Here is a 21972-nt window from a genome sequence, read left to right on the forward strand (position 1 = left end):
CATAATCTATGGGAGGTTCCTATAACCCCCATAAGTAGAATTGAATTGGTATATTCTTGCCATTTCTAACAGCTTTGAGTAAACATTATTCTTCAGTTAGTGACCAGCCTTGCCATGTGTAAGGTGTAGGAGGCATATGGTTTTAAACCGTGCCAAGGGGCCTACGGGCCTTCTGAGTGTGTGAAGTAACATGTAAGAAAATAGCACTTATTTAAATGCAGAACCGTACACTGATAGTGTACAGAAGAAGAAGCTAAGAACCTTTAAGTAAAGAAGAAGAAGAAGTAAAGAACCTTTAAGTACAGAAATAACTAAAGTTTCTCAAGAAAAGCTAAGTTTAGAGAACATACATTTTTCCTTTTTTTTGCCTTTTATTCTATGTGTGTAACTATTTTTTCTTTTATTCTTGTGTGGATTATTTGCTTTCAACTTTCACTACATATTTTTAAAACGAACTTTTGGATTGAGAGATTTCTCTTGACACACGTTTTACCCGTGCTTGATCTCACCTTATGTTTCGGCGGCTACATGTAACATTAACCTTTCAGAAAAATCGCAATTAGTAACTACTCCCCATCTCTCTATATATAAAATCCAACGTCTGTATGTCTGTCCGCTATTCACGAGAGATTTAGATCGGGTTTTTTTTCTAGAATTTGCTTGAACATTCTGGTTGATTTTGCGACTTCTCTCATCACGCTAAGTATCATAGTTCGCTCGTGGTACCGATTTATTTGTGTGAATCTGAGAGAGACGCAGCGGACTGAGACAAGGGGAGTGGGGCCCTCCACACTCACGCGCCAGCCTTGGGTAGTAACCTTGCCTCCACTTAGCTAGCGAATGAGAGAACTACTTAACGGATTTAGATCGGGTGTTTTTCTATAATTTGTTTGAACATTCCTGTTGATTTCGCGACTTCTCTCATCGTGCTAAGAATCATAGTTTGCTTGCACGGGTGATATATTTGCGCTAATCCGAGACAGAGGCTGATGGCCGAGGAGAGGGGGAAGCATGACGTCAGGAGTAGGGAGTCGGTCTACCTCTGTGTTTTGCATTGTACCTTGCCTCCGCTTAGCTAGCGATACCTTTTTGTTTATTGAGTCTTAAAGTTTGTCCTGTTTCACTACTACGCGGGCGGAGCCACAGGGGACGGCTAGATACTAATATACTGAACAAGCAAGCTCATAATGAAAGCTGAGTTTCTTTTAATAAGATCAGAATCTCAGATTGATGCAGTACAAGTACACATGCTTATTTATGCAGAAATATTCCATGCCTCAAAGCCAATATATTCAGGTTTTACAGCCTTTTTATATTTTCTGCCCCATGGGCATCTTTAGTAAACTCTTCAAGAGACACAGTATTGTATACAATTTCATTATACTGTACAACATTAGACATATACAAACAAAAGATGTGTGTGTGTGTGTGTGTGTGCGGGTGTGTGTGAGTATGCGTGTGTGTGTGTATGGAACAGACCGCTCTCCTCATGCTCAACCACAGCCACTAGATGGCGCATGAATGCACTTTTAAATTTTTCTGTGCTTTCATGCACCTCAGTTCTCACTTTGAAAGACTAGGGGCCTTCTCCCCCTGCTCGCTTCACTCGCCAACCCCCGGATTTGGTTTTCCAGATACACACTTTGAAGATTGTTTTTAATTTGAATTGTTGCTATTTCATTAGTTTCACTTTTATTTCAGAACTTCTGTAAAAACAATATTTGTAATCTTGCGAGTCCCAATATGCTGAATCTTTTTAATGAGGTCAGGACAGGTTTCTCTGTTTGGAATTTCAGCACAGACAAAACGATCGACATCATCAGCAGTTAATAATTTTTTTTTACAAAGTAAAAAAGTAAGTAGAGTTCTGCATTGGACTCCTGTCTGTAAAGTCCTGCTATTTTCCTCTCACAGTTCCAAAAGTACATGGAGTTACCAAGTGATACCCCAGCTTTTGTCTAGGTTTTTGTACAACGGCTAGACAGAACGTTTTTGACTCCTGGTGTAAATTTAGGTTTTTAAATAAGCAAGACAGATAAATATATATACATTAACAAAGTAACCAATAAATGCATGTGCGGTAAACTCCGTTTTTGAAATTCTCAAGATTCTTTATTTGTCACAAGCATAGTTATAGAGGACAACACGCAGTGAAATGCATCCTGATCCGCTTATCAAAAACTGTGCAAAGTTAGAAGAATATCAGTTAGATTAACAAAAAGTCATAGATTGAAAGATAACAGTATAGTAGAACATAATAAATAAGTAAAATTATGTGAATAAAGTAGAATTAAGTGTTAAGGTGCAATAGTGTAGTAATTATTGTGCAAAACCAAAGTTAGACTGGTGCATAGTTAAATGAGTCAGTTTGTTTGTTTGCGCTACTGCGATCTTTACTTTCTTTTTTATATTTTCTAATTTTCCTACTTTCATATCCTTTAACTTTCTCCACATGTGTATAGCGCCAACATTTTTTTTTTTTGAGCCTTTCTAATTTCACTGGTTTCATAATCTCTAACCTGCTCTGCATGTGTTTAGCGCCAACGTTTGTAAACGTCTCTATGAAGTTCTACTTTGTTTTTTACTCATTGTCATTTAATTCTGAGCCGGATTGGACGTGCTTTTTTTTCAATTCCACTTGTTCCGAGCTGATAATTACTTTTCTTATTTTCTGAATTTACACCTCGATTATTCTTTTTTGCTCTTTTTTCTGTCCAATGCATTTGAGTCTCTTTTCTCCACGCTTCTTCGTTTAATCGTCAATGTTTCATTTCTACCGTAATGACCTTATACACTTTATATGCACTGAGAGTCCTGGAGCTGTGTGTGCTGCATGACTGCCTTTACACTACTGATTTTTTTTTTTTGATATTGCTTGTAAGTAGGGTGTGTCTTGCAAGACTCTCGTTCTGTGTTCCCGTGAGACGCACCGTGGCAGGTCTCTTTTGTCTCGCAGGTCTTTAAATTATCTTCCGAGAAAGATCACGTATCGTAGACTATCAGGACAGGGGACAGGATTTCTTTTTATAATAGATAGATATGTGTGGGTGTGTGTGTGTGTGTGTGTGTGTGTGTGCGTGTGTGTGTGTGTGTGTGTGTGGCGCAGTCCTCTCTGCTCACACTAAACCACAGCCACGGGAGTTGGTGTGAATTGTACTGAAGATGTAGAAGCGTATGCAAGTGTGACTTGCACTTGGTGAGATGGCACATGCATGCACTTTTACATTTTTCCGGTACTTGCACTACCCATTCAACCCAAGCAGACAAACTCAGCTTTGTGCTACATGCATGCTGTACGTTCACACCACGAACTACCACGCGTTTATCTGAGACGGGTTCCAGCCTGTCCCGCTCAGTTTGTGCCACATCTGCACTCGACTACACATCCGTTTTGGACAAGACGTGCCCTGTCCAGGCCCACTTAGCCGACGCCTCTGCATGTTCACCCATATAGTAAAACTGGTTGTTTTTTGTCCTGAAGACCACATGTAGCTAGTAAGTTAATAAAAGTGTGCTTAGTGCAAAGCAGTATTGTGAAATAAATAACAAACTTTAAAAATAAAGAACTTCCTAGTTAATATGGTTCTGGGAGAAAGAATCTTTAAGGACTGCACTGACAAAATGTGCACATGCAAAAACTAGATGTAAAAAAAGTTTAAATGGAAGTTGTTTTGCTTTTATTTAGCAAAATAATCTGCCGATGGAGTAAACAACATTTATTTGACAAAATTTCTTAAAGCGAGTTAAATAATCATCTCTATATATAATCTTCATTTGGATCTTGATCTTTGTTTGTCCGTGAATTCCACACATGCGTAGACCACCTTCCAGTTTAGTACGTTGTTGTTACTCACGGATGTCAACAATGTGCCGGAATAACGAAAGGGGTGGTGGACAGTGTTACGCTGGTTAGCTCCTGAGGCCTGGTTAGAGAATGAGATTGCCGAAGATAAAAGGTACGTGCCTACGTAACATATGAATGAAAGAAAGACAGTGGGTAAAATGAATGACAACGTAACAGCACATTCCGGAAATTATTATTGTTACGTTGTAGCCGGCGAGTGCTGCACGTCTCACAGTTGTACCGTGGCTTGCTCACATGTCAGTGAAGTGATCCCTATTTATGCTTTAAAGAGCCTGGATACCTATGTGTCCCCCTTTTATAACCATTGCTCCGTGTATACTGCCTTACTCTTTGGATTGCCACAAAGTAACCTGCGAGATTGGAGAAAAGTTGAGAAGAGATCGTGAGAGGAAACGACAGCGTCGTGAAAACGAGACGGACTGTGAACGGAGAGAAGCAGAAATGCTCCTACACCACCACATAATTACTATTCGGACAGTGATTCCGAGTAGGCTGTTCCTATCGAATCAATGTCCAAGGGTTTTCTTTTGTAATTTTGTTTCCCTTATAAAAAATCATAATGCTGTGCGACGAAGGACCCAGTTCACGACTGACAGCCGCGTTTAAACAGGGAGCCCTTCACAGACAACTTTAACACGCGCAACGTAGTTGGGCGCACATGGCTAGTAACTATATATGTTTTGATAAGTCAATAATTCTTACAATAAGGAAAACAAGATTTAATGTCTTGATATAAATTCTTTTCACTTGCTTAGATTTCCTTTTTTTTGCAGTGTAGGTGTATAGTGAATGGTATTTGCTTTTTAAACTTAAGGTCTTACTATATTTACTTTTTTCCTTTTTTAGTGTTATATTCCAGTCCTAGCCATTATTGCTTCATCAAAAAGTAGTTTTCTATCATTTGCTATATTGGGATCACTTGCAGGTGCCAGCTTGGCATCCCTCTACCTTATACCTTGGTAAGTTCATTCAAATTATCTATGCTAACATTAGTAATTGTGTACAGTATCATTTTAAATTGTTTTGTTTCTAAAATGTAAGCAAACCAAAAAGCAGGATTACAACTAGTAAGACAGACCAACGGCATACACATCTGTACTGACTGCTGCCAGTGCCACCATTTCATAGCATGACATTCTCAAACCTTCTTCTCACTGAGGAGGAATCACTGAGGGCGACGCCCACACTCTCTCTCTCTTTCTCTCGCCCACACTCTCTCTCTCACTCACTTGCTCTCTCTCTCTCTCTCTTTCTCTCTCACTCACTCACTTGTTCTCTCTCTCTCTCACTCACTCGCACACTCTCTCTTATTCTCTCTCTATCTATCTCACTCTCACTATCTCTCTCTCTCACTCACTCACTTGTTCTCTCTCTCTCTCTCTGTCTCTCTCTCCCTCTATCTCTCACTCACTCACTCTCTCTCACTCACTTGTTCTCTCTCTCTCTCTCTCTCTCTCCCTCTATCTCTCTCTCACTCACTCACTCTCTCTCTCTCTCTTTATCTCTCTCTCACTCACTTTCTCTCTCTCTCACTCACTCTCTCATTCTCTCACTCCCTCTCTCTTGCTCTCTTTCTCACTCCCTCTCTGTCTCACTCACTTGCTCTCTCTCTCTCTCTCACTCACTCACTCGCACACTCTCTCTTATTCTCTCCCTATCTATCTCACTCTCACTATCTCTCTCTCACTCACTCATTTGTTCTCTCTCTCTCTCCCTCTATCTCTCTCTCACTCACTCACTCTCTCTCTCTCACTCACTTGTTCTCTCTCTCTCTCCCTCTATCTCTCTCTCACTCACTTTCACTCTCTCTCTCTCACTCACTCTGTCTCTCTTTCTCTCTCTCTCACTCTCTCACTCACTCTCTCATTCTCTCACTCCCTCTCTCTCTCTTTCTCTCTCTGTCATGTGCCAGCCTCCCTGTGATGACCGACGTAGGACTCACATACAGATTGTTGGAATCAAAGCCAAAGTTCTACCTCTGAACTAATAGATAGATAGATAGATAGATAGATAGATAGATAGATAGATAGATAGATAGATAGATAGATAGATAGATAGATAGATAGATAGATAGATAGATAGATACTTTATTAATCCCAAAGGGAAGTTGCACATCTCTTGCACACCTGTCTCCCTTGAATGGACTCCATGACTCCAGATTTACTTTTTAATCTAATTCTGGTTTGCCAGTGCCACAGCCTATCCTAGCAGTACAGGTACAGCCCTAGACAGCGCCCATTCACGCACGCACCCACACTCACGCAAGACCAATGTGGAATAGTAAATCAGCTAAGTCAGCATATATTTGGTGATGTGGCAGTGAAATCTGACATAGTGACAATGTGCAAACTCCACACAGGTAATGAGTAGCCCTGGTATTCGAAGAAAAGCTTCCATGAGGCGCCAGCATTTCCCACTGTGCAGCCGTGTCATGCCCTTTCAGTCCTGTTGGCTTTAAATTGTCACTCTCCTTTCTCACTTGCATTTTGAACAGACATCTTCTCTTCAGATGAGACCACACTATTTAATTGAGGTGTCAAATTCTTTGAATATTTTGAATGCTTAGATTTGCTTTCGATATGGCTCTGTTTACTTTGAACAAGTTACGTCAGACTGTCAGAGTAGTATAAACCATTAGACTCACATAAAGCACCTGGTTGTTACTCCTATTTATGACAAAGTTTTAGATGACAGTCTTCAGAATGACACACAATACGCAAGAAAGTGTACTTCAGTCTTTGGGCTTTTCATATTATAGGCTCTTCAAATGAGATACAGCCATGATATTAGTTTCCATGTATTATTTATATTATTATGTATTTATATTTCTGATCTATGACACTACTTCTTGTATTTCATCTCACCAGGTCGATGCTCCCTGATGTGATAGATGATTTCAAAGTAAAGAACCCCGACTGTATGGACTTGGAACCAATCTTCTATTCCTGTTATGTCTTCTTTAATAAATTTGGTGGTGGGATAGCACAAGGAGCATCAAACTTAATTTTACAGTGAGTTGTTTATTAAGAGAAAGTCTATTGTAATGTTGATTATAGTCATGCTCTGGATACTGACTGCTTTACAGGTGTGGTCAGAAGTTTACATGCACTCATCATGGACATGAATGTCACGCTAATTGTGGGCTTTCAATGATTTCTTTGAGGTTTTCCTTCTCTGGGGGGGGGGGGGGGGGGGGGGGGATTGGCTATACAACATGCACCGTTAATGACTCTAAAAATCAAGGATTTGATGCACAAGTTTGAATTTATTTTGGATTTTCTAAAGTCCGCACAGAGTTAAAAAGCATAAATACTCTATATACAATCCTAATTCTAAAATGTAAGTAAAAATAGAATGCAATGATTTGCAAATCTCATAAACTTATATTTTATATTTTACTAGTTGATTACCCAGTAGCTTCACTCACTGAGTGCAACGGAAAAAAACGGGGCGCACACAACGGGGCGCACACAAATAATAACAATTCGTAAAGACGATATAAAAATGGCGTCCACAAATGAAGTGATTAGTTCCTGTATTATAATATGTTCTGTGGTTATATGTAATTTCCGTTTCAAACGCGAAAAAATTTTTTTATATATAGATTTTATTCACAATAGAACATAGAAAACATAGCATAGCATAGTATAGCATAGTACACAAATATAAATAAGAATACGAAAAATAACATCAATACGGTAACAATCAAGAAAATGGGAGTGGTGCGTACTGTATAAATATTAATCATAAATAGGAATATGTTAATAATAACATGAGCAACCAACCAACTGAGGTATGTCCAAAAGAATACTGGAAAAAAAATCAAGCAAAGCCGAGAAAAGGGATAAATAACATAAACAGTGAAAAAGAGCAGTGTAACACCTTTCAAATCTTTCAAAACAATTAGGTATATTAATGTGTAAATCAAGTAAACACTGATAGATAGATAGATAGATAGATAGATAGATAGATAGATAGATAGATAGATAGATAGATAGATAGATAGATAGATAGATAGATAGATAGATAGATAGATAGATATTCATTTAAGTGTAGTAGGCAGGATAGATAGATAGATAGATAGATAGATAGATAGATAGATAGATAGATAGATAGATAGATAGATAGATAGATAGATAGATAGATAGATAGATAGATATTCATTTAAGTGTAGTAGGCAGGATAGATAGATAGATAGATAGATAGATAGATAGATAGATAGATAGATAGATAGATAGATAGATAGATAGATAGATAGATAGATAGATAGATAGATAGATAGATAGATAGATAGATAGATAGATAGATATTGTGAATTTCCCCTTGGGATTAATAAAGTAAGTTAACAAAATATATAGATATCAACATCAGATAAATAATAAGATAAATTAAAAACAAAAGGAAGCAAATATGCTAAAAAAAATATAATGCCGAGAACAACTCAAATCTGTAAGTGATAAAGAGAAAAATCGTCTCCAGGCTGGCAAACAGTTATGTATGCTTTAATGTTAATTATTTTTGCTATTCTTATGTATACAGTACTATTCAAAAGTTTTGAAATGCCCAGAAATCTTTCAGAATATTTTTAATAGAAGCGGATACTTTTTTTTTTATCAAAATACCATTAACGTTGATTTAAAAATATATTACTAATGTTTCAAATAACCATTACTGTTTAATCTGACTAATTGATCATTTTTTCATCACATATTTGCACTGCAAAAAATGCACATTTAAAAATTAGACCACAAAAAAAAAAACTTTAATGGGAGTTGTTTTGCTTTTATTTAGCAAAAAAATATCTGCCAGTGGAGTAAGCAAAATTTGCTTGACAAGATTCCATAAAGGAAGGGAAAAAATACACCTTTTTTGATACGTCGATACAGGTAATTGTTACAATGTCATGATATGAATACTTTTCACTTGCCTACATTTCACTTTTTGCAGGGTACAAAGCTGTGTTTTCAGCAGGTATTACTCCAGTGTCAGAGTCCTAAAAGGTGAACTCTCTTAGCTCATTCTTAATTAATTATGTTTAAATGCGGAATGATTATTAGAGAAACCTTTGTAATCGTGTTAACGCAACTGAAACCCGGTATTCTGTTCAATTGTCCTCCCGTGACCTGCTTTGTACTGACATTCCTAAAGTCAAGTTCTGGCTTCAGCAATGGCCCAAGCTTTGTCGTGTCTGTCTACTGCCATTTGCAAAATGAAGGTCATTCTGCGCGACAAGTTACCAAGAAGCTGAAAATGTCATGCAAAGCTGTTTACCGATGTCTTCAGAGATGAGGACAAGCAGGATCTGAGCAGGACAGAAACAGAAGCAGAAGGCCCCCAGATCCACAACTGCACAAGAGGAGAAGAACAGCAGGGTCTCGTCTCTCTTCTCCTCTTGCAGGTCCTCAGGTAGCTGCTTCCCAATACCATCTGTCCTGTGTACTGCATGTGCTTGATTTTCTTGGTTATTACTGTTTGTTCACTTTATATTTACTGTATTTCCTTCTCTTTAGAACACAGTATAACATTTCTTTTACTTTGTATTAGTACGAAGTGTGATCAAAAAATACGGTTAATGTTTCAAAAAAGAAACGTTTATTGCACTGCGGTGGGCTGGCACCTTACCCGGGATTTGTTCCTGCCTTGCGCCCTCTGTTGGCTGGGATTGGCTCCAGCAGACCCCCGTGACCCTGTTTTGGGATTTAGCGGGTTGGAAAATGACTGACTGACGTTTATTGCAGTAAAAAGATTTACAACTACTAGTCACCCTCAAAATACTCTTCTCCACTTCGAATGCGCTTATCCCAACGCTCCTGCCACTTTGTGAAGCAGTTCTGGAAGTTTTCTTTCTTTAGTTGGGCTGTCATGACTGCCTGGATGTCCTCAATGGATTGAAATCATTTGCCTTTAATGGTCATTTTCAATTTAGGCAACAGCCAGAAGTCTCACGGTGCCAGATCCGGCAAATAAGATGGATGCGGACACAGCGTAATGTTTTTATTCGAGAGAAATTGTCATATTAGAAGGGATGTGTGACAAGGAGCGTTGTCATGATGAAGAATGAAACTGTTTCAACATTTTCCTCGTAGTGAGACCAGCTATGTTATATGGTTTGAAGACGGTGGCACTGACCAGAAAGCAGGAGACAGAGCTGGAGATAGCAAAGTTAAAGATGCTAAGATGTGCATTGGGTGTGACAAGGATGGACAGGATTAGAAATGAGGACATTAGAGGGTCAGCTCAAGTTGGACGGTTGGGAGACAAAGTCAGAGAGGCGAGATTGTGTTGGTTTGGACATGTGCAGAGGAGAGATGCTGGATATATTGGGAGAAGGGTGCTAAGGATAGAGCTGTCAGGGAAGAGGAGAAGGGGAAGGCCTAAGAGAAGGTTTATGGATGTGCTGAGAGAGAACATGCAGATGGTGGTTGTAACAGAACAAGATGACGAGGACAGAAAGATATGGAAGAAGATGATCTGCTGTGGCAATGCCTAACAGGAGCAGCCGAAAGAAGAAGATTGATGTTGAAGGACGTCCTGATCTTTTCTCGTCTTCAACCGAGTCAGACATGAGTTGACCATGCTGTTGATTTCATATCTCACATTACTACATTTAACGTACATAAAGAGGAATGCTTGAACTTGTTTTTATTTTATTACGGATCATTCTAAGAATTCGAGTCAAACGTCAATAAAGGCAATAGCTGCAGTGACACGCTCAATTAAACAGTGCAAAGAATAGCTCAAATGTCAAAAAAATGGGAAACCCCCTTTATCTGATGCTATGAGATGACAGAATCTTCAAGCTTTTATATTATCAAACTGTGTACCAGGAAATGGAGTTGCTTCCAATCACTTTTGACCCATAGACAGAGCTGTTGTGGAACTGACAAGTGCTTCATTTTTCCATTATTAGCCTCAACCATTTGTTTTATTTCCCTAAATTTAGTTCCTGTAACCAAAACAGCTTCAGTTCCCCAACAGTACGATTCTAAAGATGTTAAAGGCATTTGGCTCCTGGAGTAGAAAGCTTGCTTCAATTTATCAGTGATAACAAGTTATTAGTAGTAAATCCAGTGTAAAAGACAGGGGGCGCCCCTGAGCCCCAAGACCCCCAGAGACACCACACTAAACAGTCCCAGGTGTAACATGAAGTTTTTTATTTTCCCAAAATACTGTACCTCCTTTCCAACCAATCCACACCCTTTCAATACACAATCCACCTCTTCCTCCTCCAGGTGAGCTTTGCTTTCTGCCTCCCGACTCTGACTCACCAGAGGCTCACTTTTATGTCAGACCCTCCAGTACCAGGTTCATAGTCCGGAGAAACCACTTCTGGGTCAGGTGGAAGCCTCCTGAAATAGGGAGTCCCCCTCCCTGCACCACCCTCAGGTGGCACCTAAAGACGCCTACAGGAATGTCCCCCAGGACTATGACTCCCACATATTCCTGCAGACGTCCTTACTGGGTCCTTGCCAGTGGAGCACTGCCATCTATTATACTATGGAAGGAACTGGTCTTGATATCCCCCCACTGTCCATTAATGTACCCCTTTGTTGAAACAGCCCCATCCCGGATGGGTTATGCCTCCTTCCATATTGTCCTGACTCTGAAAGAGTCCAGCGCAGGACTTACACCAGGTTCTGTCTCTCATCAGTATAATCGCATAACCAACAAACATCATTTCACAACAGTTATAATTTGTTCACACATATTATGGACTTCCATTTAAGCTGTTCTTTAGTAGTTGTTACATTTCCAGTTCCCTTTGTGGGTGTTTGACCTAACTTCCACTTACAATAGATAAATACTTTAATCTTACTGAAAGATCATGAGACTGGATGATGACTATTTTTACTTTCAATATTTGCCAGTGTATTTTGGGTGTTTCCGTGTTTTAATTTCCAAGTCAAGTTAGTCACATCGTAACCACATATTTTTTTACATTAAGGAAGCTCAAGAAAGGAAATGTATTTTGTTTGCATCATTTTCAGGAACCACCAAATTTACAAGATAGGATTTGTTTGCTAAATTTGCCTAAAAGAAAGAGCATTTGAAAAATAGTGCACAGGTATCTTGAAGATGAACTTTCAGTTATCAGGGAGCACATTTGTGAATATAAGGAAAAAAGGAAGTTGTGCATACTGGAAGTAAATATTCAGACTAGACGAAATGCAGATTAAGTACAGCTGAAGTCAGAGGCTTACATCCACTTTGGGGGAATTCCTTTAGATAGATAGATAGATAGATAGATAGATAGATAGATAGATAGATAGATAGATAGATAGATAGATAGATAGATAGATAGATAGATAGATAGATAGATAGATAGATAGATAGATAGATAGATTTTTTTTTATTTTTAAAACCAAACTTTATTGAATAAACACAGAAAATAAATCATAACAGTAAACCAAACTCAACCTTAAGTCTAACAGAAAACATTTACACACATTCCTATTTATGAATATTCAGTTTCAAAACATTACATACTCAAAATTGTTCTTTAGAATAAAATCTATATATATATTTATCCAATCCCTCCCATTGTTTCCACCCTCCAATCCCACTTATCCTTCGTATTCTTTTCTATCTCAAATTTATAAATAAGTAAAAACAAAAAAAACACCAAACTCAGAGCACAAATTGTAAATAATAATCATCATCACATTTACAAAGTACATTATTTACGCACCACAATTCCTTAAACTGTGCTAAATTATTTGTAGACTTATAAAAATTAAAATCCACTAATATTGTACTTTCACACACTTTTCTAAAAAAGACAACAACATCTTCAATCCCACTCCCAGTAATTTTGTTTTTACGGGTCTTCCATATTGACAGTTTTGCTTGCCCGAGAATAAAATTAATTAAGTTCAAATTTTCTCTTGTTTGTCTTGCAATTCTCACCCCAAACACAAACACCGTGCCATTATACGGGACCCCCAGCCCTTCTACTATTCTTTCCATTACACTAAAGAAGGTCTTGAGTCTCTCACAGTATATAAAAGCATGATAAACAGTTTCCCTCAGACCACAAAAAGGACAGCAATCAGAAACCCCCGGACATATAATCGATAAGAAGGAGTTCACCGCTAGTATCCCATGCACCAACCTCCACTGCAGGTCTCCCACCCTACTGGCCAATGGCGGCTTGTACAACGACCTCCAGGCGGGGTTCAGTCCTTGAGGGGCTCCGAGTTTGTCTCTCCAAGGTGTGTCGTGTTTTCGTGTCCTCAGCTGTTCCATGTTGTTCACCTTCACGCACATCCTATAGAGCTGCTTCCCAGGCACCGTAGGCAGAGATAACACCTCAAGAGAACGTAAGGCTAAAACATCGGTCTCACCGTCCCTCAGTTCAACAGCAGGAGATACAGTAAGCGTTGGAAAAGGCGTTTCGTCAGTTGGCTTCAGTCGTGAGGTGAACATTCTGTGCAGGAGTGTCATGGAGTCCCTGTCCAGTGATGATTGTATCCGACACAGAAAACCGGAAAAGAACAGAAGAGAAAGTAGTAGATAGATAGATAGATAGATAGATAGATAGATAGATAGATAGATAGATAGATAGATAGATAGATAGATAGATAGATAGATAGATAGATAGATAGATACTTTATTAATCCCAAGGGAGAAATTCACATACTCCAGCAGCAGCATACTGATAAAGAACAATATTAAAGCTCACTTTAAACCACTGATTTCATACTAACAAACTATAAATTTGGCATATCGTATAAGACATCTACTTTGTGCAGGGCTAAAGTGATGTAGTCAAGAAAAAGTGAAATCCTCTGAGGTCTGTGGACATTGTTGGAAAAAATGACTTCCACCCTGTGCAAAGTAGACGTCCTAAACGATATGCCAAATGTATAGCTTGTTAGTATAAAATCTGTGGAGGGTTATGAGGTGAGTTTTAAAGAATTCACCTTAAGTTTATGTAAACCTCTGACCTCAACTGCAGGTCAAAGTGCAGAAAGTCCCTTTTCATTTTATAATTTTTAGGTTACATATGTACCTGATTTAGCATAGCGGCAGCCCTTTTGGTAAGCAGAATAATTCTAGTGGAACAAAAAATGGTGAATGCACAGGCACCTTCTTATTAGCACTCTTCATATATTTCTATATTTAACAGCTTTTAATAATAATAATAATAATAATAACAATACCTTTATTTATATAGCATCTTTCCCATGCTCAAAGCAATCAGATATCTTTCTTGGTTTCTCATCGCTCATTTATCACACAAAATCCAAAAACGAAAAAAGAGCATAGATCTGAAGACTCGTCTCATGTGATGTGTGAATTTTTGCCAACATTCACCAAACCTCTCCCACTGGGGGTGTAACATCAGCCTCATGGGGGGCTCACCTTCAGTATACAACATGTGGCCAGAACTGCACTGCACTTTTAACACCGGCGGGCTGCTATCGGAGATGAGTGACCTCTTTAAATTGCTGGCCTTGGATGTTTGAATGTTTCCTGCTTGGAATTTCCTGCTGTTATTAGCCAAGTGGAAAACAATTTGATTTTTTTTTCCCCTCTAGCAATGTGTCAATTGTTCCTTATACTGACACAGCACAGTGCAATCCATTAACTGCTTTACAGAATATATAATGAACAATGTGTAACTCCTGGTCATTAAGGAAGCTTTTAACAGCTCCATACCAGAGTTACTTTAAAAGATTAACAGATAGTTATAGACTTTAAAGCAGTGTTTCCCAAACTCCGTCCTGGAGACCCCTTGTGGCTGTAGGTTTTTGTTTGGTGATAATAATCGATAACAACGAATTCATTTACCGAATATACTCGTGTATAAGTAGGGTCTTGAAACCCAAAAATTGATCATAAAATCCGACCCCGACTTATACGCTTGTTCAAAAATGCGACACTTTATTTTTTCTTTTTTTACATCTTCTTGCCTTCTCCAATCTCGTTTCTCAGTTTCTCAGACACATCGAATTTTGTTGCAGCAGCGCAGTTACCAATTTCTTTTGCCACTTCAATGACATCCAGTTTCATATTTTGTCTCTAGCTTCTGTAAATGTTGCTAATAGGAGGGGAGCTAGTTGAGCGGAGAATTTCTTATAAAATTCTGCAGGGTAGCCATCAGGGCCTGCTGCTTTCCCACCTTGAAGTGACTTTACAGCATCTAGTAATTCTGATAGCGCCAGAGGTTTATCCAGTTCCTCCTCACTAAAAGTATCTATTTGTGGTAACTGTAATGTATCCAGAAATGCATAAGATTGTGTGTTGTCTTCTTTAAACTCAGTAGAATATAAGGATTTATAGTAGTCTCTAAATGTGTGCATTATATTTTTATGGTCAATGATTTCGTCTCCGTTTGTGTTGCAGTTTCATATTTTCTTCTGATTGAACGCTCCATCGTAGACAAGGGATGCTCTTACGATAAAGGAGTATGAGGGTGTGAGATACAAAAAACACAAAACAGTGCAAACGTCGCTTCGGAATAATTCAGGTATTACCGTATGGTCACATAGGCACAATATATATATAAAAAAAGGCCGTGTGCTCCATGGTTACTCTCTCAGGTGCGTATTAGCATATCATAATCTCTTGGAGCAATATCGTGAGTTTTCCACATTTGATTTATACGACCGACATTATAAAATACGGGAAATTATACGATAAAATCAAGTCCCAATTTATCCACGGGAGAATTTAAATGTGAGTATATCTGGTAATTAGCTGTTCTTTTTTGCTCTTCTCTTATTCTGCATTCAGAAAAAACACAACAGTATGGTTTTTACATTTATAAGACATTTGGAAATATTTCTATTTTTTTTAAAGCTATAAATGCTTAGCTCTCTTTTGTTATTTTCCTATTATTGTTCCCTTTTCCTGTAGTTTGCTCCCTTCATTTAAACCTAATAGTGACAATTAACAACCAGCACAGCAGACACTCAGGATGATGAAAGTTGCAATGATTTCAGTGTCAGACCCGCTAATTAGTAAATAATCAATTAAATAACCAGAACACCTGGAAAAGGAGAATGAAAATTAGGTTGAAAATACTGTTAATGACTTAACAAAACTACATATTATGCTTATTACATTGTAATAAAACTCTACCTAACTTAGTTTTGTAATTTCTACATTGACTCCAAAACACAGAAGCTGGGAAATAATGACTCACTTAATTAGTCCAATGAAAAAACAGAAGTTGGTTGGAACAAAAACCTGCAGCCACAGGGGGTCCCCAGCAGAGGCGGCTTTAGGGGCGTGCGGGGCCTCGGGCTGACCAACCCCACGCGGGGCCGGTTAAATCAAATGCTGTTACCAGTGTGTGTGGACTGTATAACCTTTTGTGTGAATTTAATAAAAATAATGTTAACATACACCAGATTTTCTCATTACAGTATTCAGCTAAATTTTTGCAAGATAACGCACAGACTTTATCAAAATATAATGATATAATGTATTAAAAAAGTGCAATTCATAATTCATGACAATACCACAACAGTGCAAAATGTGATGCGGTGTCATGCAGAAATTAGCAGGGCCTCTTCTAGAAAAGTCCCCAAATTGCAAGTGCACTCTGAGTCTCGATATGCAGGATGTCATGGTCATAACTCATGTGTGATGTCATGTCAGCCGGTTATCACTAGCGATACATCTTTTTGTGCATTCATATTTGGACATGTTTATGGCCTACAAATAAAATGGGAGTTTCAGTGTTTTGACAGGAAGTGTGAAGTTAACGTAGAGGTATCATCATGAAATCTCTTACCGGTTTCCAGTTTCAGAGACGAAAATCCACTTTTCTTGCCTTCCGATTGGAAAAGTCGTTGATGACATCTTCGCAGTCTAATCTGGATGCAATGTCTTTTTTCTATAGATAGCATCGCCAGACCGCAAAGCCTGTCTTGAAACGTGAGATCTAGACTGGAGAATATAACTTGACAGGCGGACCTCAAAAGGACCTTAGGTGCAGGGCCTGGGGCGGTCGCCCCACTTGTCACCCCCAAACACCGCTCTTGGTTCCCCAGGACTGAGTTTGGGAACCACTGCTTTAAAAGATTAACAGTTAGTTGTAATCAGCCTACCTTTGAACAGTTTGAAAAGTTAAAGAATTGTGGTGTGCTGCTCAGTTTTGCAGGGTATAAGCCAGGGGCCTGCGTACAGGAGGCAAGAGTGGTCACCAGCCTGAAGATCCTCTTTGCTCCAATACCCATCGTACTGCTGCTACTGGGCATGCTGATGTTTTACTTTTATCCAATAAATGAAGAAAGGAGGAGAGAACTAAAAGCACAACTTGAACAAATCAGGTAAGAGCTCAAGGGGATGTTTGCTCCAAATGTTCATGTTTGCACTCATTTTTCCTGACCATTGCAAAGAGCCATATAAGTGTAAACAGTTATGGTGGCTCAGGGGTAGCGCTGCTGCCTTTCAGTATAGAGACTTCAGTTCACATTCTCTGAAGTCCTCCCTGTGTGGAGTTTGCGTGGTCTCCCTGTGTTTCTGTTCACTCCGGTTTTCTCCCACGGTCCAAAGACATGCAGGTTAGGTGAATGGGCAAAGCTAAATTGGCCCTAATGGGTGTGTGTCTGTTTGCCCTGCAATGGACTGGCACCCTGTTAAGGGTTTGTTCCTGACAATGCTAGATGCGATAGGCAAAGGCACCCCCCCACCCCCCACCCCTATACCAGAGACCCTGGTCTGATTAAGAGATTTAGAAGATAACATGATAGTTATGGTAGCAGTGTGTCTTTGGATTGGAAAATAAAAATATTGCCCAAGGTAATGCTGGGATGGGTAGCATACTGCCATACAGATCAAATTCTAACTGGAGATTAAATCAGGTCTAGGTAACACTGTTTGATGCCATTTTTCATATGCAGTAATGTTTTTAATTATACAACTTGTAACTTTTTTCTTTCAGAATCACACAGTTTCTCATGCTACATGCTAGAGAAAAAAATCATTTCCCTTAATTTTTTCTACAAATATATATTGTGAAACATGACCTGGACACAGACAGGCAGACACGTTCAAATCACCCCACACATGTTTATTCAATCCTGGCCACAACAACACAATGCCTTAATTCTCTTCAGGCCGCCTCCTTGCCTCCTCCCAGACCCGACTCAAGCCCTGAATGAAGGGAGGCGGCCCCTTTTATAATCACCCGGATGTGCTCCAGGTGCTCCCGGCAATCTTCCACCGGCACTCCCCAGTGTGGCAGAAGTGCCGGCTGAGTACCCAGAAGCACTCCGGGTGTCCCCGATCCTCTTCCTCCCAGCACTTCCGGGTGTGACGGAAGTGCTGAGGTCCAGGGCTCCAAAGGCATTGGGGTGCCCCCTGGCGGTGACCACAGGCCCCTACAGGGTTGAGCTTCAAAGCTATGTACCCGTGATCCCAATAGGTACCAGGGCGGTCGCCCCCATGTGGTCTGGGGAAGGTGTAAGCCCTCTTCCGGTCCTCCGGGGCGTCCTGGCTGGGTCGCCCCCCAAGCCACCTGCGACAATATACAGTATATACATATATATATATATATATATAGTGCATCCAGAAAGTATTCACGCGCATCACTTTCTCCACATTTTGTTATGTTACAGCCTTATTCCAAAATGGATTAAATTCATTTTTTTTCTCAGAATTCTGCACATAACACCCCATAATGACAACGTGAAAAAAAGTTTACTTGAGGTTTTTGCAAATTTATTAAAAATAAAAAAACTGAGAAATCACATGTCCATAAGTATTCATAGCCTTTGCTCAATACTTTGTTGATGCACCTTTGGCAGCAATTACAGCCTCAAGTCTTGTTGAATATGATGCCACAAGCTTGGCACACCTATCCTTGGCCAGTTTCGCCCATTCCTCTTTGCAGCACCTCTCAAGCTCCATCAGGTTGGATGGGAAGCGTCAGTGCACAGCCATTTTAAGATCTCTCCAGAGATGTTCAATCGGATTCAAGTCTGGGCTCTGGCTGGGCCACTCAAGGACATTCACAGAGTTGTCCTGAAGCCACTCTTTTGATATCTTAGCTGTGTGCTTAGGGTCGTTGTCCTGCTGAAAGATGAACCGTCGCCCCAGTATGAGGTCAAGAGCGCTCTGGAGCAGGTTTTCATTCAGGATGTCTCTGTACATTGCTGCAGTCATCTTTCCCTTTATCCTGACTAGTCTCCCAGTTCCTGCCGCTGAAAAACATCCCCACAGCATGATGCTGCCACCACCATGCTTCACTGTAGGGATGGTATTGGCCTGGTGATGAGCGGTGCCTGGCTTCCTCCAAACATGACGCCTGGCATTCACACCAAAGAGTTCAATCTTTGTCTCATCAGACCAGAGAATTTTCTTTCCCATGGTCTGAGAGTCCTTCAGGTGCCTTTTGGCAAACTCCAGGCGGGCTGCCATGTGCCTTTTACTAAGGAGTGGCTTCCGTCTGGCCACTCTACCATACAGGCCTGATTGGTGGATTGCTGCAGAGATGGTTGTCCTTCTGGAAGGTTCTCCTCTGTCCACAGAGGACCTCTGGAGCTCTGACAGAGTGACCATCGGGTTCTTGATCACCTCCCTGACTAAGGCCCTTCTCCCCCCGATCGTTTAGTTTAGATGGCCGGCCAGCTCTAGGAAGAGTCCTGGTGGCTTTGAACTTCTTCCACTTACGGATGATGGAGGCCACTGTGCTCATTGGGACCTTCAAAGCAGCAGAGATTTTTCTGTAACCTTCCCCAGATTTGTGCCTCGAGACAATCCTGTCTCTGAGGTCTACAGACAATTCCTTTGACTTCATGCTTGGTTTGTGCTCTGACATGAACTGTCAACTGTGGGACCTTCTATAGACAGGTGTGTGCCTTTCCAAATCATGTCCAGTCAACTGAATTTACCACAGGTGGACTCCAATGAAGCTGCAGAAACATCTCAAGGATGATCAGGGGAAACAGGATGCACCTGAGCTCAATTTTCGAGATGGGATTTCTCAATTTTTTTATTTTTAATAAATTTGCAAAAACCTCAAGTAAACTTTTTCACATTGTCATTATGGGGTGTTGTGTGTAGAATTCTGAGGAAAAAAATGAATTTAATCCATTTTGGAATAAGGCTGTATCAGGGGAAACAGGATGCAACCGAGCTCAATGCTGTGAATACTTATGTACATGTGATTTCTCAAGTTTTTTATTTTTAATAAATTTGCAAAAATCTCAAGTAACCTTTTTTCACGTTGTCATTATGGGGTGTTGTGTGTAGAATTCTGAGGAAAAAATGAATTTAATCCATTTTGGAATAAGGCTGTAACATAACAAAATTTCCGGATGCACTGTATATATATATATATATATATATATATATATATATATATATATATATATATATTCTATTGTGACTGAGTTAAAATTTCAACATTAAGTGTTCAAGAGATTTACTGTACGCTTTAGGCATAACTGGACACGTATGTGGGGTTTTGTGTGTGTGTGGGTGTGTGTCTACATGTCTTACTTTCCGAATATGCATTGAAACCATAACTTGAAAATAAATCTCACAGTTATCAGCATTTTAAAAGTGTAGGATTGTATTAAATTTGATCAAATTCTCTATGGTAGATTTTGCTCTGTAGCAGTATTAATCCTTCCATTATCCAGCCTGCTATATTGTAACACAGGGTCACAGGGGTCTGCTGGAGCCAATCCCAGCCAACACAGGGCACAAGGCAGGAAACAATCCCTGGGCAGGGCGCACACACACACACACACCAAGCACACACTAGGGACAATTTAGGATCGCCAGTGCACCTAACCTGCATGTCTTTGGACTGTGGGAGGAAACCGGAGCGCCCGGAGGAAACCCACGCAGACACGGGGAGAACATGCAAACTCCACGCAGGGAGGACCCGGGAAGCGAACCACAGGTCTCCTAACTGCGAGGCAGCAGCAGTACCACTGCACCACTGTGCCAGCCCGTAGCAATAATAAGTTATACCAAAATGTTTATACCGTATTTACACTGCCCCCCATAATGTTGGGCACAAAGAAACATTTTTCTTTGATTTACTCCTCTGCTGCACAGTTTAAAACTTACAAATCAAGCAATTCAGACAGGGTGGCGCAGTGGTAGTGCTGCTGCCTCACAGTATGGAGGCCTGAGTTTGCTTCCCAGGTCCTCCCTGCGTGGAGTTTGCATGTTCTCCCCGTGTCTGCGTAGGTTTCCTCCGGGCGCTCCGGTTTCCTTCCACAGTCCAAAGACATGCAGGTTAGGTGCATTGGCATTCCTAAATTGTCCCTAGTGTGTGCTTGGTGTGTGCCCTGCGTGGCATTTGTTCCTGCCTTGCGCCCTATGTTGGCTGGGATTGGCTCCAGCAGGCCCCCATGACCCTGTGTTAGGATATAGCGGGTTGGAACATGACTGACTGACAATTCAGACATTGTGATTAAAGTGCACACTGCAGACTTTCATTTAAGGGGATTTGCACACATTTCGGTCACGCCATGGAGAAATGACAAGACTTTTTCTACACGGTGCCCCCATTTCAGGACATTGCTTGGGACATTGGTGTCACAGGTGTTTGTGATTCCTCAGGTGTGTTTCATGGCCTCATAAGATACCTCGGGTTTTCTTCTACCCTTTGGAGTCTGTAGTTGTCATTGTTCAACATGAGGACAAGAATTGGGCCAATGAAAGTCAAAGAAGCCATCATGAGGCTGAAAAACAAGAATTAAACCATCAGAGACATCGAGAAAAACATTAGGAACAAAATCAACTGTCTGGAATATCATGAAGAAGAAAGAACACACTGTTGGGCTCAGTAATTACAAAGGGACTTGGTAGGCCAAGGAAGACCTCCACTGCTGATGACAGAAGAATCCTCATTGTGGTGAAGAAAAAGCCCCCAACGCCTGTCTGACAGCTCAGTAACAGTCTTCAGGGGGCCGATGTGTGTGTGTCAGAGATGACTATCAGCAGAGGACTTGATGAACAGAAACACAGAGGACACACTGCAAGGTGCAGACCACTAGTGAGCCATGAAAACAGGGTGGCCAGATTACAGTTTGTGAAAAAAGGATTTAAAGGAGCCAGCAGAATTCTGGGAAATGGTCTTGTGGAGAGACGAGACAAAGATTAACCTCATCAGAGTGATGGAAAGAGCAAAG

General features: G+C 40.2%; 1 protein-coding gene across 1 annotated transcript in view; it reads left to right on the top strand.

Annotated features, from left to right (window-relative positions):
* LOC114659570 (sodium-dependent lysophosphatidylcholine symporter 1-like) overlaps window positions 1-21972 on the top strand; it is a 95509-nt gene that overhangs the window by 64017 nt on the left and 9520 nt on the right. Inside the window, exons 11-13 of the mRNA XM_051932575.1 lie at window positions 4712-4824; window positions 6733-6876; window positions 16972-17148. Coding sequence (XP_051788535.1) covers window positions 4712-4824; window positions 6733-6876; window positions 16972-17148 — 434 coding nt within the window. The remainder of the gene's footprint in view (window positions 1-4711; window positions 4825-6732; window positions 6877-16971; window positions 17149-21972) is intronic.

This window comes from Erpetoichthys calabaricus, chromosome 10 (assembly GCF_900747795.2).
Source record: "Erpetoichthys calabaricus chromosome 10, fErpCal1.3, whole genome shotgun sequence".
Classification (NCBI taxonomy): Eukaryota; Metazoa; Chordata; class Cladistia; order Polypteriformes; family Polypteridae; genus Erpetoichthys; species Erpetoichthys calabaricus.